This window comes from Cyrtonyx montezumae, unplaced genomic scaffold, assembly GCF_038088225.1.
Source record: "Cyrtonyx montezumae isolate F1298 unplaced genomic scaffold, pur_monq_1.0 scaffold_3, whole genome shotgun sequence".
NCBI classification, from domain to species: Eukaryota; Metazoa; Chordata; class Aves; order Galliformes; family Odontophoridae; genus Cyrtonyx; species Cyrtonyx montezumae.
Window position 1 is genome coordinate 126,271,011 of NW_027072034.1, and position 16,869 is coordinate 126,287,879.

General features: G+C 37.3%; 1 protein-coding gene across 3 annotated transcripts in view; it reads right to left on the minus strand.

Moving 5' to 3' along the window:
- Nucleotides 1–4,066: 4,066 nt before the first annotated feature.
- CNOT2 (CCR4-NOT transcription complex subunit 2) overlaps nucleotides 4,067–16,869 on the minus strand; it is an 88,492-nt gene continuing 75,689 nt past the window's right edge. For all 3 annotated transcript variants that reach the window (XM_065743327.1, XM_065743328.1, XM_065743326.1), the window contains 5 exons: nucleotides 13,705–13,766; nucleotides 13,559–13,608; nucleotides 12,653–12,753; nucleotides 11,946–12,090; nucleotides 4,067–4,869 (listed from right to left, as the gene is read on the minus strand). In XM_065743327.1, the coding sequence (XP_065599399.1) occupies nucleotides 4,783–4,869; nucleotides 11,946–12,090; nucleotides 12,653–12,753; nucleotides 13,559–13,608; nucleotides 13,705–13,766 (445 nt within the window). In that variant the 3' untranslated portion in view covers nucleotides 4,067–4,782. The remainder of the gene's footprint in view (nucleotides 4,870–11,945; nucleotides 12,091–12,652; nucleotides 12,754–13,558; nucleotides 13,609–13,704; nucleotides 13,767–16,869) is intronic.

Here is a 16,869-nt window from a genome sequence, read left to right on the forward strand (position 1 = left end):
ATTTTCAAAACCAGGGCTGTGACACCCAACAGGAAGTAAACTGGGCTTCAAAGGGCGGAAGGTGACAGCTGGCTGCTACAAGCACAACCCAGGGCAGGGAGAAAAACACCACCAAAAGAAACCCTTTGTACAAAAATACAGCTGTAGAGAAAAACCAAGGGGCTTCCAAAAAATTCTCCAAGATCTGCGCGAGAAAGAGCAGCTTCAGGCTGCTTCCCTTTGCTCCTGATCAGGAATGTCTGACAGGCAACGTAGGATGGTGCAGGCGGTGGTGAGCATCAGCAGCTGCAGTGCAGGGCCACCTGTTTGTTAACCCAGAGGCTGCTGAGAGAAGCCTTTCTGCAGGAAGTTGTGACAGACACCTACACACAACACTGCCGCGGTAACACCGAGATGGCAATGGCAGTATGAGCTGCAGAAGACGAACCCACGTCTCAAAAAGCAAGATCCAACGACACTGATTAGCACTGCCGATTCTGCACTGTCTTAAGACACATCCAATGATGGCTTTGGGACAACGCCGATTCAGCGTCGCTTTCAAAACGTAAAAATTCAACTCACATAGCAAACTGGTTTTAAGTAGTAAATTACTGAAGTAATTCAGAGCACAGTTTCAGAATTACTTGTCTAGCTGTGTTTCCTCTGGACTTTTAAATGTACTCGAAGCTCTCAGATTTGCAGAAATGAGAGCACGTGTGTTTACTAAAGGAGATGGGGAGAAATGAAAACAGCCACAGAACTTCAATTCCGGAGCTGTGTGAAAACAAAAACATCAGCTGTCACTTCAGCTTAACTGCTCAGGCTGATCTGCATCCTTCACCAAAATTCAGATTCTCCTGGTGTAAATTTTAGACAGCAGTAAGCTTAGACACGAAGCATGGAAAATAAACACATTCAGACACCTTAGAAGCAGTAGCAGTCAGTAACTCATAGCACTGTGCAACTACCCCACACCTCAGACCCCAACTGTGCATCTGGAAGCTCTTCTGAGTGTGGCCATGAGAAGTCAAGTCCTCTTCCTCTGCTCCACTCAACATCCAGCCTTTCAATCAAATTATGGGGAATTAATGTCAAATATATATGCACGTTTTTTTTCAACCTTCCTTTTAGGTGATAAATACCTTTAAAGCACTGCCATTCAGAAGCCCAACACCTTCTCCAAGAACTGTTGCCACCTCCACACCACACAGGATGGAGCTGAGCACCGCACGGAGCTCCCTGCCTGCCAGCACTCCCTGGGTCAGACCAAAGATGGGTTGTGGTCTCTGTTGGGTCATGGAAAGCGCCCATCATCACATGATAAGCGTTCCCCAAAACCATTTCATGTCTGACCACAATACGAGTGCTCTATCTTGCTTGGTGTAGATTCTTTTTACTATTTTTTTTTTCATGGATCTAAAATGGAAGGGTACAAAAATAGTTTCATAGGTGCAGAGAGGATTTCAAACATGGCATGCAGCAGAACGATACAACCCTGCATTCTTGTACCACACAAAAGCCATGCCCATGGAACAGTGGTGCAGTCAGAAGTGAATGCCAGCACGCTTCCAGCTAACACTAAATCATGGAGCCGAAGTCACGCGCAAAATAGTTTTAGCCACGTGAGCATCTACAGGATTCCCCGGATTATTTGTGGATTCAATTAGACTAATCAAGCACCTGAAGGTACTTAAAAGCACATGTGGCACCAGATACTAAAGCAGAAATTAAGCCCTCAGTGCTCTTTTGGTCATTTTTGAACACGCAGGTGGCACGTGCTTACCTCCTTTGGGATGCCCTGCACCTCAGCTGGCCCCACAGGCAGGGCAGGTTGAGGAGAGCAGAAAGTCCAGCAGGTGGTGATCACTGCAATGCTAGAGCTGATCACAGCATCACACAACTGTAGGGGTTGGAAGGGACCTCCAGAGATCATGGAGTCCAACCCTCTGCCAAAGCAGCTCCCTAGCCCAGGCTGCACAGGTAGAAAGACACACCTGTCCAGGTGGGTCTTGAACAGAGAAGGAGACTCCACAACCTTCAGGGATGCACCCTTGCCATTCAGAGTTCTGTACTTTGAGTAACACTGGGCAGTGCAACTGCCTCTTACTGCACATAAAAACAAGAAGTAGGTCAATCGAGTGGGTGAAAGCCACTTTCCCAGCCCTGGAAATTCAGGGGAGCAGATTACCAAAGGAAATGGAGCTATTTAATGATTCAAGAAATAGTTATAAACAAAATGTACTAAGGAGGGACGAGCGTCTAGTTTCACAGGCCAAAAATCAGAGTACTTGTGGTTGTTTCCAAGAATGCTGGTTTTATTTCTCAGAACTTACCTTGCATGTTGTACACCACCATAATTATGGGGGAAAAGCACCTCAAGTAAAATTATTTTTTGAAGTAGTGTTCTAGTCTCTCTCATTAGTTTAAACCAATAGTGAAAGAGATGCAAGAAAAGCCTCAGAGCTTTTCTGTTGGTATTAAATATCTCCAATTCAGTAGCCAATTTGCCACGTGTATAAAATGAGGCTTTAGGTTTTCATCTGGATCAATCAGTGTGGTATCGGGCTACAGAGAGCTTCCTTGTTTGCTATATAAAACTGTCTGTGCTGCTTCCACCCACCCACCTGGCATTCATTTCCATGAGACTGGCGTTGCGAAGACAAAAACCAACCAACCGACCCTGTAAGAAATAAACTCAAATGATCCGAAGCAGTAAAAATTGTCTCAGGAAGCCTTCAAAAAAAAAAAAAAAGAAGTTAAAAAGAAAGAAAGAAGGAAAGAAAATACTAGCATTTATCATAGCAGTAAAATTATGGAAGATTTTCCTTTTTAACATTTAAAGCTGTATATGCCTGAGTACTCAAACATACGCCTGCATCCTCTCTAAGAAAAAGTCATATTTTTCAGCTGTGTTAGTCATCACCCAGATTATAAACATCCCTTATCTAAGAATGCTGTGATAAGAAAAGATGATAATTAGTAGGTTTATATTTTTATGTCTATCATCTTAAATTACACACAGAAGTGTAGAATCTAAAATCACTATATACCTGATATAGAAAAAACAACAATATCATGAACAGTCAGATTTCCAAGTAGAGTTCATTTGCACTATATAGGAAAATGCCTAAGAATAAAAACAAACCATAAATAAAAAGGATTCATGGGCACCGTTTTTCTGCTTTGATAATTTCAGGTACTTTGAAATGGTTAGTATCACCAGAGGCAGCTCAGTGGGAAGTTCCAGTCGCATCGAGAGAGAGGAAGCTATCCCAACGGTTCAGGTTTTTCTTCCTCCACACTAAAGAGCAGTCGTAGTTTTTCCACAAGCAGCACGGGTTCACGTTTGTTCAAGTCTGGAAGTTCAAGCAGTAGTGATCATCAAATGAAATGTTTATCTGTCTTAAGAGGGCAAGTGCCAGCTTGGGACTAAGCTAAGATCAGCTCTAAGCCACGCTTCTCACGAGTTCTCCTTCTGACATGAGTTCATGAAGCACCTTTTTAACATTTGAACTGTTATACCCAACCCCCAGTGTAAGAAGGGTGTCAAACCAAGATGACCAAACGTTTTGGCCTACTGTGCAGAAGAATGTAAATCTCAGTTATAAAATTACTTGTCAGCAGCAAAAAGACTCTTCAAGTGCCTTAACCACTGTACAGCTTGATAGCTTTAATGCTTCAATTTTTTTTTTCCATTATTCATTGTTGAAGAAATAATTTCACAATCTCAAATCAAAGTCAACACTGCAGTGAGGAGAGCTTTTCTACTTTATTACAAAGAGAAGAAGCCTTTATGTGGTCAGAAAATACAAGATTGATCTTTTTTTTCTCTTCCTATGAAACGCTGCTGTTCAAACAGCCAGAGTGAATTGTCTCAGTTCACTTAAGTCCCATCACATTCACTTGGGTATGGATGTCCTTGGCTGCTGAAAATCTGGCCCTTTAGTGCACAGGGCGACAAAGTAGTCCCCTGACCAGCAGTTCCAGAATGTCCCGTTTTCATATATTGCATCCATGCACACCTCCTAAAAATGAGGTACAGCAGGGCAAACATTTTCCAAAATAGATGTCATATATATAATATATACACATTCGTACATACATACCTTTATTCATGTGATGTCCAAAAATTTAAAAAAAATGTACACATTTATTACAAAATCGTAACAAAGACTGGACAGTGTTTTGCTCATTCTGGAAAGATGAAGCTCAGTAATACACAACTCTGGAAACTAACCAGAGACTGTGGCAATATCTTTCTTCTAAACAGTCAGATATTCTTGCATTAAGCTTGGCGAAAACTGCCTTTCAAAAACAGAAGGGGAAGTAAAATGAAGGAAGCAAACCTTGCTCATCTTTCCAAATGAAATACGAGAAGGATCTTCACATAAAAATGCACAAACATTTTTTATTACCAATAGTGCTACAATGAACAATGCAAATTTTGTTGTCTAATTTTTTGTTGGTTTTTTTTCTTATTTTTTCGTCTTTTTACATTTTGGAAAACTAAGTGGTAAACTTTTGTCAGTGTACTCGCTTGTCTTTACAGACCCAAGCTTGTCTGCTGGCAAAAATAAAACAGAAACAAAAATTCAGACCCTGCTCAAACTAAAGAAAAACAATTACAAATTTAGTTGTTGGGCAGCACATAATTAGTAAGGCAGGACCTCAAATGGTGACCCTCCGCATGAGCCAATTGCCAGATCCTCAAGGAATTAAAACCAGGATGCCTGAGCCACATCAGTTCTGCAGTTATGTTGAGTATTGTGCTGAGACAGCCATACCCCAAGAAAAGGGAAGTCTTTAGAAGGCTTGCTGAGCAGGGTTGTAGTTGAAGGTTGATGGCAGATGAGGCCTTTCTTCTAATTTGTCATATTCCAGATGGAACTCCTACAATCAAAAAAGAAACAAACAAAAGAGACAAAGCCAAATAAAACTACGTGTCATTCAACTGCTGAAAAGTGTTTTCTACACGACATATTTGAAAAGCACAAATACAAAAGAGATCAAGCCCTAGTCTATCTCGAGGCAAAAACACATGGTTTCACTATCTTGGATTCTGTATTTTCATCAGAAAAAAGCCAGCATCCTGAGCCACTACACCTGCAACGCGTGGCCTCGCCTCCACCATTTTTTTGTTTTTAAATGGTACTTTACCCTCAGAACCCTCATTCTGATCTCAAATAATTATACTATATGCGTACACCACACGCTCACCAATCAGCTCATATCATGACTGTATTATGAATAAAGGTTCCCGTTGTTCCAACAATTCAGACGTACAGAGACTTATTCTGTATGATCTGAAGTTTTGAGGTATTTTGAGGTATTCTCCCAGGCCCAGTTTTCAGTTAAACTAGCTGGCTTACAGCTTAGCACAACACTGAGGAACGTGACTTAGAATGCTAGAGACAAACTACTGAAACCTAATTAAGCTGGAACTGAAGACAAATAATCTACCACATTTTTACACTCAAATTTAACCTTCAGATTTACCCAAATCCTAGTGTGTGTCCTGAGCTCCTTGGTGGAACGCCCCTCCCTGAAAACATCTTTCACAAGAAATTTGCCTGCTGTTTTATAAACAACCATTCAGAATAAAAACCTTTGCCCACGTACTCAGATGCCACACAAGGAACTGATGCATAAACAAGCAGCTTCACTGTCTCACCGGCACACCCACCTGACTTCTGTCTGAGGGGGTTTGGTTTGTCTACGTGTAACATACCTCAGTGAAGCAGCAGCAATTTTTAATCTGACCATAGCGACTACTACAAATCAGACTGCAGCTACACCTGATATCTAAATGCATCCTGAGTATTACACTGAAGAAAGCAGCCTTTCCCTCCGTGACCTTGCACACAACCCTGAATTAGTACACTCTGACATTTGGTGCTCCTTCCTTCGTCCATGCAGTTGCAAGGAATTACTGAAATCTGGTATTTTTCAGATTGTTCCACAGCTTAACTTCGCCTCGTCCCCATTTTATCTTCATTCAAGAAGTACAGCCAGTGGAAGCTGCACAACTGTTTTTCAAGGCTACTTCCTTTCAGCACAACTGCTACACCTCGGACACACACAGTCATTTATTTCGCCTAGCTGAACGGGGAACCTCAGCAGATGTTCATCTGTATCTATGGAGAAGAATTAACCCCCCTCATTTAATACATACACCGGTTAAAACACTAACAGTACAAAAGAGATTACTTTAGAGCACTCCCTGAAGTGCTTAAATAGTGCAGTATTTCAGCTTTTACAGGTAGACAAAACTAAATTAAAGAATAAATCAATGCAACATCAGAAATAAAATTAGGAAAACTCAACTCCCCGATCTCTCTCCTTTAAAGCAAAACAAGGTCTAACTAGCACAGAAAGAACATTCAGCATGGCAACAAAACAAATGAGGGAAAAATGCTAGGAATTCAGTACATCTCTCTTCCCCAGAGAATACTGTACCTAAACCTGGAAAATCCTAGCAAAGCTGGTATGTGAGGCTACAAGTGCTGCATGTTTGCCTCATTTTTGTTTTCCTGCTCTGCTTCAGCCAAGATGTGTTTCTTTCCTCGTTTACTTTTTCACTACACTTTGCGTGTAGCCTTTATGTTACACATACAAGTAAATTGCTTTTGGCACTCCTGATTAACACTGTATGCCAGTTGGTGTATGTTCTCCTCTTGTGCAGATCCACACATGTGCTGGTAATGAAGGAATGCCTGCTCTCTCCTTTTGTCAGCAGCAAGGTCAAGGTGTACAAATCTACACAGGAATTCTGGTATCAAAAGCTGGTCTAGGTTGGCTGGATCTTCATAATTCTGAAGTCATTTTCTAATAGGAAAAGTACCTCTCAAACTTCTCTCCCATTCCTGGCTTTCAAGGTTTCCATTTTGCACATGATCATGGAAGGATCTGCAGATTACTATTTATCTGTAGAGAAACTGCTTTTTTAACAGAATTGTAAACAAAAGAAAGAGTTAACAATAAAAGCTCAGATCAGTTACCTGAGCCTCCACATGCTCCGAAATGCCTTTGAAATTACACATGGGAAGCAGGTACTTAAACTGCTATGATGGTATTGATTACCAATAAATGGGGTTTCCAAACTTACTGTGGCTGTGTGCTACTGCTGCTCCCGTCTGAAGGAAGGGCTTGGCACCTTGAGCAGTGCTTTGTGGGCCACAAACTGGAAACCCTTCATTTAGAAGGAGGAACACTATTTCCTACCAAAGCTGCTTTAGGAGCATATGAGTTGATGCTTCAGACTGTCACTGATTTTAAAGTAAAAAGGCTTAGAAGAGCCTTTTTTGACTTACACATCAGCAATGCTGAAGCCCAATATCCAGCAGTGTTTAGTAATACTTCAAAATTAGATTTGACAGTGCCAAAAAAAGAACTCACTGACCAAAATTTGTTGAAAACTAGAAGGCAATTATTTATTGTATGTTGAAAAATACTTGTATTACATGTTTTCACACTTTACATCTTTCCTTTTGATTCCAGGGGTCACTAGAGTTTAGGATGTGAACAGCATCACTGATATTTTTAAATATAAACAGATACAAATAAAGTGTAAAAATGCCACCTGTGCACTGACAACTATTTGTTATGCTGCTTACTTGACAAGGAAAATGAGTACTGTGTGTGCAAACTTAGGGCACATGTGCAACACTAAATAAATTTTCAATGCAATTAAATCAATTGCTTCTCGTGTCATTCTGAAAACTTGCTTTGATGGCAAAGTTACATCAGCCTGCACATAGACAGACAGTAATATGTAAGAATACTCAAGACAGAATTGTTTCAGGTGACCCATAGCATTAATGGAGTAAGCCAAAGCAAAGTTAGCTGAATACGAATTGCCTAGAGCACTAATTGTTACAGACTTTGCAGTCCCATCAAAGGACTGCAAAGAAAATCCAAGTGGGATCAAGAAAGCAGCATTTGTGCTAGCTTAAGAATGGGTGCAAAGACCCAAGGTTAAGTTAGGAACTGAATTCCAGTGCTACGGCACATCTCTGCTGGAAGAACAAATTTAACATTCTATTATTTTAAGATGAATGTTAATTTTAGTACTTTTATAATTGCTAGAAAGTCACTCAATACAGGTATCAACCCTTACAAGAAAACACTTGGAAATTTAACCTCTATGTAAACAACTGCACACTTTATAGATACAAAAATCAAACTATGTAAGTTATGTTATTCTTTGCTCTCCTTAAGTGGGATTAATTATCCTTACTTTTCACAGGAGAAAATCCAGACAGTTTACTTCAGACAATTTAAATCAGGATTTCAGTATATGCGCAACTGTAGAAGGCATTTTTGGTGTCATATCCACTTCCCTTCCTCTCTGAGTCTCTTTCACATCTCCTCAACAGAAGCACACTACAAAGCCAAGTCCTCAGTGAAATATCAAAGTGTCTTTAACCATACTGTATTTTCTACATGCCCTAGGGATGAAAAACCATATACAGAGACATATCTGTAGTCAGCATTTGCCTGTGTTCTGTTTGACTTTTAAGGTGAATTTGAAATTTACTGTCATTAACATTTTCTGAATATTTAAACTACTTATCTATGTGGAATTTATACAATCTTAATAGATTAGGAACTATTATTTTGTTTAGAGACTCAGCTTATTTTTTAATTATTATTTTTTTTGCACTTTCTTCTTTTACAAAATGGAGTGTAAGGAATAGAATATACAGCCTATTCTTTAATTAAAAGAAAAAAAGAATGAAAAAATGCTTTCATGAAAGTACAAAGTCTACTTTACTGAAATATGTAAAAAAAAATCTAGGATACTATCACAAAAATCTACTAAACCTTGTTTTTTGTTATTGCAAACTTAGCTGTAAGTTTTTATAAAGTTATTCAAAGTAAACATTTACATTTCACTATAATGCAATATAATTTTAATAACTGAGTTATACATTTGTAGATACAATAAATACATAAGCTAATAATTGGGTAATGCAACCTCTGCAAGGCACAACACATTAAAATGTGTTGCCCTCTCAGCATATACACTAAAACAACAGACAAGTTTATAAAGTACCTTGAAAAATAATTTAATTTGCATATATAAATAAGAGAGTAATTTACCAGAAATAATTCTTGTTTGACTGCTTCAGAAGAGCACTAATGAAGCCATTAAACAGCAATTACTATTGTGGCCTTCTAAGGAACTGTATTCCCAATACTCACTCATAATGCAGCAGTTACAGTAAGAGACTGCTATTTATAAGAATCTGGGGAAAAAAAGGATTGTGATATTCTTAATTCCCTGAACCATTGATTAATACTTCTGTGATCTGAAGTTACGTGGCCATATTTTCCATCATTTTAGAGGTCATCACATACTGCCATTCTTGTTTTACTCCTCATCAGAAAAGTCTATTCCAGAAATTGTCAGAGGTAACACCATCACCATACAGCGCCAAGATCACACTTCACATATTTATAAAAGTTCTTATTCACTGATCATAGGTGGAAGTCTCACAAAAGTGTTTCCAGCAAGTGATTCCCTCACCGTACCAATTTTCCCTTAAATCTTCCTCTAGCATCCTGTGATCAACACTTAACTTGTCTGGTGCACTTTGCACAAAACTAGGAACAGAATCTGTACAGATCCTGGGCAAAATCATTTGGAGAACTCATTTTGTGTATCTCCCTTTCATCCCTACAGCCTTGAATACCTACCATACAAAGCCATCTCTATTCTTCAGCAGAGGAAGGATGAAAGGACAAACAAACCACTCAAGTACTGGATGCTGAATTTCAGGACAGTACTTACAACTCCCAGTAGAGAAAATACTGTCTTCAAAAGTAGTGTTTAAGCATCAAGTAGTAGCTTGATATGCCCACTACAGGTAGAAAAACGGGAAACACTAAGAAGGTTACTGTTCTTATACTATGGGTACCACTTCCTTCTAGTAAAATAACTTTTGGTTTCCAAGTACAGCAAAATATCAATCTGATCTACTGACATGGATACCTACAAGAGACTTTAATTGTTCATTAACAAACAGAAAATACTAAGCTGACTCCAAAGAAGAAACCTATCCTTTCAAAAAGTAATTACTTCCCCTCTGAAGACCTTAAGAAATAAAATAATCTTAAACAGAGCTCTGGGATTCCTAACAAGCTATATCAAACAACAAATCAATAATTCAAACAGAAATTAAATTTTCTTTTTTGTTTGGGTTGTCCTTTGAGGGGAGAGGTGTTTTTGCTTAAAGGTCTTGGAATCACCTTGTATATATACATACATATATATAATTAATGGCACAAGCACAGCTTGTTATTAAAATCTTCCATTAGGAAGTTCTAGCTTTGTTATGACCATTGGAAAAGCACTAAAAGCAATGAGCCAAATGTGCAAATGGACTGATGAGTGCCACATATCATTGGAGATGACTAAAACGTACATTTCTCAAGGGGCTGCACAGACTGAGCAAGTTTATTCAGTAAAAAAAGCAAATATTAATCTTCAGGTGAACAAGAACACTGAATTCTAACCCCTTTAATTTAGAGCTGATGTTTGAAAACACATCAACCAACACATAGCTATTCAATGGAATACTTAATAAGTATGTAGATGCATCTTGATCACAGAAATGAAATACCTTCTGTGCAAGCAACTCAAGAATTTTGGCTCCAGGTGAAAAGATTTTCAATTGAATGAAATACCTAAACAGGTAGAACATGCATAGTTCCAGCATATAGGAATCTTGTTTGAGGTTTCAAGATTAATTTAGTCTGATTTGCTATGTGATTTTCAGAAAATAAAAGAATAAGAAACAGGTGTATGGTACCACACCTACTGAACATCTGATGCTCTCTAAGTTTCATTGTAAAGAATGAATCTGCCATGCTGGTTAAAACTTGGAGGAAAACCATGCCACAGCTAATAAAATTCCATACAATAATTCCATAATTAAATAGGGACTCCGATTTTTTGGTAAATTATTCAACTCAGACACTATCTAGGTGTGATGGCTGTGTGCATATTACGTATGTATCTTTCTCAGCTTGAACTAGAGCTGAATGCACTTCCTTACAGGGCAGGCTATTTTTTCAGGTTAGTGAATTGAATGACAACACTCCTGATCACTCGAATGTTCTCGCACATATATGCATTAGAAAGGATTTGTTTTTGTGGGGTAAACAAGTCATAAGCAAGCAAGGAAAATACATTGTACAATGTGGTTTTGAAAGCTGAAAGACACTAAAATACTGAAAAGTAATTATCTCTGGGGGAGGGTGGAGAAAAATAAGCACAGTTCCATACATTGCAAATAAAGGGTGACCAGTATTGACAGCATTCAAAACAGAAAGGAACAAAATTATTGCAAGCGAAAAGGGAGAAGACCGTTGTTCTTTTTGTGTTTGTTTTTTTTTAATGCCTCTTGGCCTAGAATACAGAAAACAATCGTGAAAATACTTCCTCCCTAAGAGAAGCAATCTATTTTGAAGTACGTGAACATTCAAACAACAGAGCAATGATGTCCTACATTATGCTCAATGAGACAATATCTAGAAAACAAAACAAAAAAAAACCAACAACCCAAACCAACTCCTCCCACCCTAACCACCTGTTCCAAATCTGAAGATTGATGTGGTAACTCTCTACTCAACTTTCTAACACAAAATAGTGACATCTGCATGCATAATTTGTAAAATGTAAAATAATTATTTTTATTCTGGAATACTGTACTTGAAAGAAAAGCTTTCAGTATTAATAAAACTTGTGATGAAAGCAACAACCTCCTTTTAGTTCCCGAATAAATCAGGAAATGGAGAAATTGCCACTCCTTTTCCACAGACGTGCACATCAGAAACTAAGATTATGAACTTAAATGATATGAGGTGAAAAGCTGAGATTGTGGGATGGACTTTGGGTTTTTGTCCTTTTAAAAATATATGGCTGATCGATTTGAAATATCCTCACAAGGGAAAAGATATACCTTAGCTACTTTCCTCCAGTTAAGACAGTCAAAGAAGTAATATGTTCCCCTCTCGTACGTATTGGTTTTCATCGTCGGCTCCATTCCGGGTGCCCTGGTGATCCATACTCGTTCTTCTTTGTGGTATCTCCAATCCCGGTTAAATCTTTCATTTTCAATAAGAAAGAAAAAGAATTTTTAGTATTAGTTGTTTTAATTTGTCATCACAGACTACAATTTTAACGTTTTAAATACAAATTATACGCTGCATTAAAAACCAGAACAATATTCCTAAGACATCATTACAGCTGCTATCACATACCTCTTCCATACAATGATCACACCTTAACTTCAACATCACACACAAAACTTCAAGAACTCTGGTAAGTTCGAACAACAGACTCTTTTTTATGACTATCTGTTATTTTCCATTTAGTTGAAGATGCTCAAGTTAAATGGTTAATAACTAATTATGTTCACATACTTCTTTTTTCACACCACTTTATAAGAACGCTACGTTTATGGCAGGCATTTTACTTCTGCTATATGAATGAAAAAAGTGCAAAATGGAACCAATGTTGGAGGAGGTATTGTAAAAGTTTTCCAGCTTTAGACTGCCTACGCTTCTCTTTTCAATGTCTTTTTTTTTTTTTTAATATTACATGCACTATTTCATTACTGCAAAAGATTAAATCCTGTTAAGGCTGACAAGAGTAGTTTGAACGTACAGCTCTACTGCTGCTAATAGCTGTAATACATCTCCTCCATTCATGTAATAGAGATAAAACAGGAGATCTTCTCCATATCGGCCGAGTTTTATTGCAGCCAGCTGCAAAAGATTGAAGAAAATGAGGATGAAAAACCACAATATATAAATGTTTTAAGACATAACATCCCACTTAAATAACACAAGGACACACCCAAAACGTGCTTCCATCCTATGCCTGTTGTAAATTATAATCTAACAAGAACAATAATTATTAGAACAATCATTTTTCTTCTTTTTATTAACCTTTCCAACTAACAGGAAGGTACACAGTAGGAAAATAAACAGAAGTAGAGAACCAGCAAGACAAAATTTTATCCCTGCATCTATGTGTATCCTCTACCTTTTTTATTTCTTTGAACGCTTGAATGTATTTGCTTATTTCACAGCCTATTAAGTAATATGAGCACAGATTCTTGCCATATTTCTCTGCAGTTCCTCCTAAGGAACTACAGTATTTGAAAGAAAATATACCTAACAAGAATTCCTATCATGTACACATGGGAGGAAACAGATGAGCATGACAATATATTCAATCACAATTCTCAAGAAAAAACAATTTAATATGGCATTTGAATATTAGAGTATACTGAATTACACTAAACTTGCTCTTTGCATAAAGGACATAGCAGTATAAACATAACGTGTTTGTGAATTCACTATGATCATATAGTTTTTGTTTTCCCTTCCTTTTCTAAGGTGGGATAGGTGCATGACATGTCTAATTAGCCAGATAGCATCACTCGATCTTAAAAAGATCTAGAACATCCATTAACTGCACTGGATTTGGAAAAAAAAAAATCTGTTTGAAAGAAAATTTAGAAAATTACTGGTAATAAACTAACAAAGAATACACACACATACTCACCTTATCCCTAATGTGAATGTTAGTTAAGTATTCAGATGGAACATGGAAGTCTAAAAAAGAATCGGAATTGATGCAACTATTAAGACTTGTAAATGAGTACCATTTGCAAATATTAATACTGAATTAAATAGCCATTTTTCTCTTACCTATGTCTTGAGGTCGACAAGGTGATGATGCCCAAGGTGATGCAAATTTGGGATAAAGATTTCTGAGGAAAAAAAAAAATACAACTTTACAACAACAACAATAGTAATAAAGCAACGAACATACCACGCAACCAAAATCACTCCATATTGGGTGAGAAGTAAGGAGAGAGTGAAATTTCCAACCTATTTTCCTAAAATTGTTATATTTATTCATTTTCATTTTAATATTCAGAGAAAGGGTGCATTTAAACTGTCTTGGGAATATCCAGGGCCAAGATTTCCTTTTTTGATCTATAATTCCTTTAACTTAAGTGTCAGGAATCCCAAGCCTTTTTAGGAATCCAATTGTAAGCTGAATATTTTTATTGTTATTATAATTTTTATTTGACCTGTAATACCTGCTAAGAGCCTGGTGGGTTCTGATGTATTAGCCTACAATTTAAAAGGGGGAAAAAAACTTATACTGACAGATTCACTTTTTTATTTTTTAAGTGACCAACGAAGATGTTGTTTTAAATTTCAGTAACTGCAAATAAACTGAATCCCAGCACAACATGAACATACGTTAATCAAGACTTAATATTTTTCTTTCCTATAAATTTTGCTAGCATCTCAAAAATAAAGACCCACCTCATTCTCTTAGTAAAGAGAAAATGATGAACTTTCCAGCTCTACTACAATAATGATGCACCAAGGAATAAGTTTTCTATTTAACAGATAATGCAGTGAAAAAAGGTCCAAGCTAAAATACACATTTTGCAGGTAGCTACAATGCACTTTCCACCCAAGACAACACGCAATCCTAGCACACTGTGAAAACATTACTTGTGTTAGGGTACACCCTATTCAACCCTTGCTTCCTTCTAGTCAAAGACTTAATAGCTGCTACCAAGAATCTGAATCCTACAAAGCTATCCCAACACAACCAACTTCCAGCTGAGCCATATGGCCTACACACTACACTGCTAAAATGGTGTTGGTCTCACTCTAACTAATCTTAGAGTAAAAGTGAAAGTTTCTGCTAGAGAACCTGCAGGAAGTTTCCAGTAGCAATATCTGCTAATGCTGGAAATTACTGAAACATTCTTTTGAAAGCCTGGATAATCATTGCCCAAGGAGAGGAGCTTCCCATTGCTCCATCACATCATGCATGCCCTAGCAACCTCATGTCCTAGGGTAAAGAATTCAGGACTTTTACTCCAACTGCACCATTTAATGCAATAAAAACAAGGTTTTGTGCAGTGTCTCCTTTATGACACAAGTAAAACGCTACTAATTTAACATTTTGCAAGGAGCCTATTATATATATATATATGTATAATACAGCCTATGAATGTTAATATATATATTATATATATAGCACAGCCTATTAGTGTTCCAGCCTGATGAGTACTTCAGAAAGCTTCTGAAAATGAACTGCTTCATAAATTCTAAAGAACCAAATGAAGAAGTGCCATTTTTATTTTCAGTTTCATTCCTGTAGAATTTTATGTTATTTTTACAGTTAGTTTAGTTTATATCTAAGCTAGGAGAATTTAAGAAACGAAAAGCATTTGTCTTAAGGAAATATGGGACTGTATAGGCAATATATCAACAGTGAAATAAGTGTTAACCTTTCTATACAGAAAAGAGGTATAAAACTAGGAGTTATAAGGGTTACTTCAAATCAAGATATATGCAGAATTCTAAAATTGCATTTCTAAAAGCACACTTATCGAGTGTTTAAATGGGATAAGTGTCTTTAATATTAGAAGCATCTCAAGGCAGAAAAACAAATTTGATTTCCACATGCAAAATGCTTTTATTTTTTCTAATGACAATTTGCAAATCAAGCAAAGGATGTTTGACATAAGGCAAGACATTAAGGATGGCACAGGCTGTTTGCTAAACTGCTCTGTAGTACAAAATAAAACCAACTTTATGACACAGAACAGATTAAATATTAAACCTATTCCCTCCATCCAACACATTAATATCTAATATACAGTAATTTTATATTAAAAGCTTTTTAAAATCCTGCTGTTTAACACCTATCTGCTGAAAAAAAAAAGCAGCAGCATGTCATATATACTGTTTATGTATAAACATACACAATAACAATCTGGATGTTGTACTCAGAAGCTGTACAGCATAGCTATAGGTCATCCCAAAGCAGAATATCATGGAATGGTTGGAAGGGGCATTAAGATCATCTAGTTCCAAATTCCCTATAGACTAAAATTCCCTATAGACTATTTAATAGGTGGGTAAAAGTTAAGTCTTATTTTAGGCATTAAAACGAATGTATAATGTTGTATAAAGTATCAACTAGTATCACTAGAAGTATCATCCTGCTACTTTTGTGTGCCAACTGTTTAACTAAACGATGTAACTAGATTTCACCTGTGTTGAGGAACAGTAAGACAGAAGCTCAGGAATTCAGATGCAGATGTACTCTATTTTACGAACAAAGGCATTCTGTTTTCAGCTGATTATTCTCAAATGCTTTTGAGCAATTTGTACTGAGAATAGTAAATTAACTTTAGTATCAGGCAGATCCAGGAGATCCATCTCCCAGTGAGTGCTAGAAGTTCTGAAGCTACTGAGGAAAAACAGCAAACTGTGATCAGTCTAACTGTTCTTAGTGTATTCTCAGCGTGCTGAGGGAGACTGGTAAATTCCATAAGGGAAGGAGCTGTGAGCCTAACAGAAGCAAAGAAAATACTATGTTCAAGTAACACATTCCACAAATAAGTACATGCAATCGTATCAGAAGGCTGAGTCTGGGAGGTGGTTTTGAAATAACTTTTGAAAGGACCAATATGACAATTTGTCTATGTTTTGATGAAAACATTACAGAAATACTCCCATTCAGAAATCTTTCCTGCACTCACACCTTCAGAGTGCAGCTGTGTACAAAATTCATGAACAATAGAAAGCCTGTATATGTACTGTTTTACACTGCCAACAAGGTTAATATTACACAAATCTCTGCTGATACAAAACATCACAACTTAATCCAAGGCACTTAAACATCTCCTTTTCCCCCCCCACACACGAAGTGCCACAACAGAAAGAGAAGTGACTAAGGCTGATTTCTGCATTTTCATTGCTGAAAGATTTATTTATATAATGTAAGGAAAAAATTCAGGACATAGAAAGATTTTATCAAAGGATTAGGTCAAC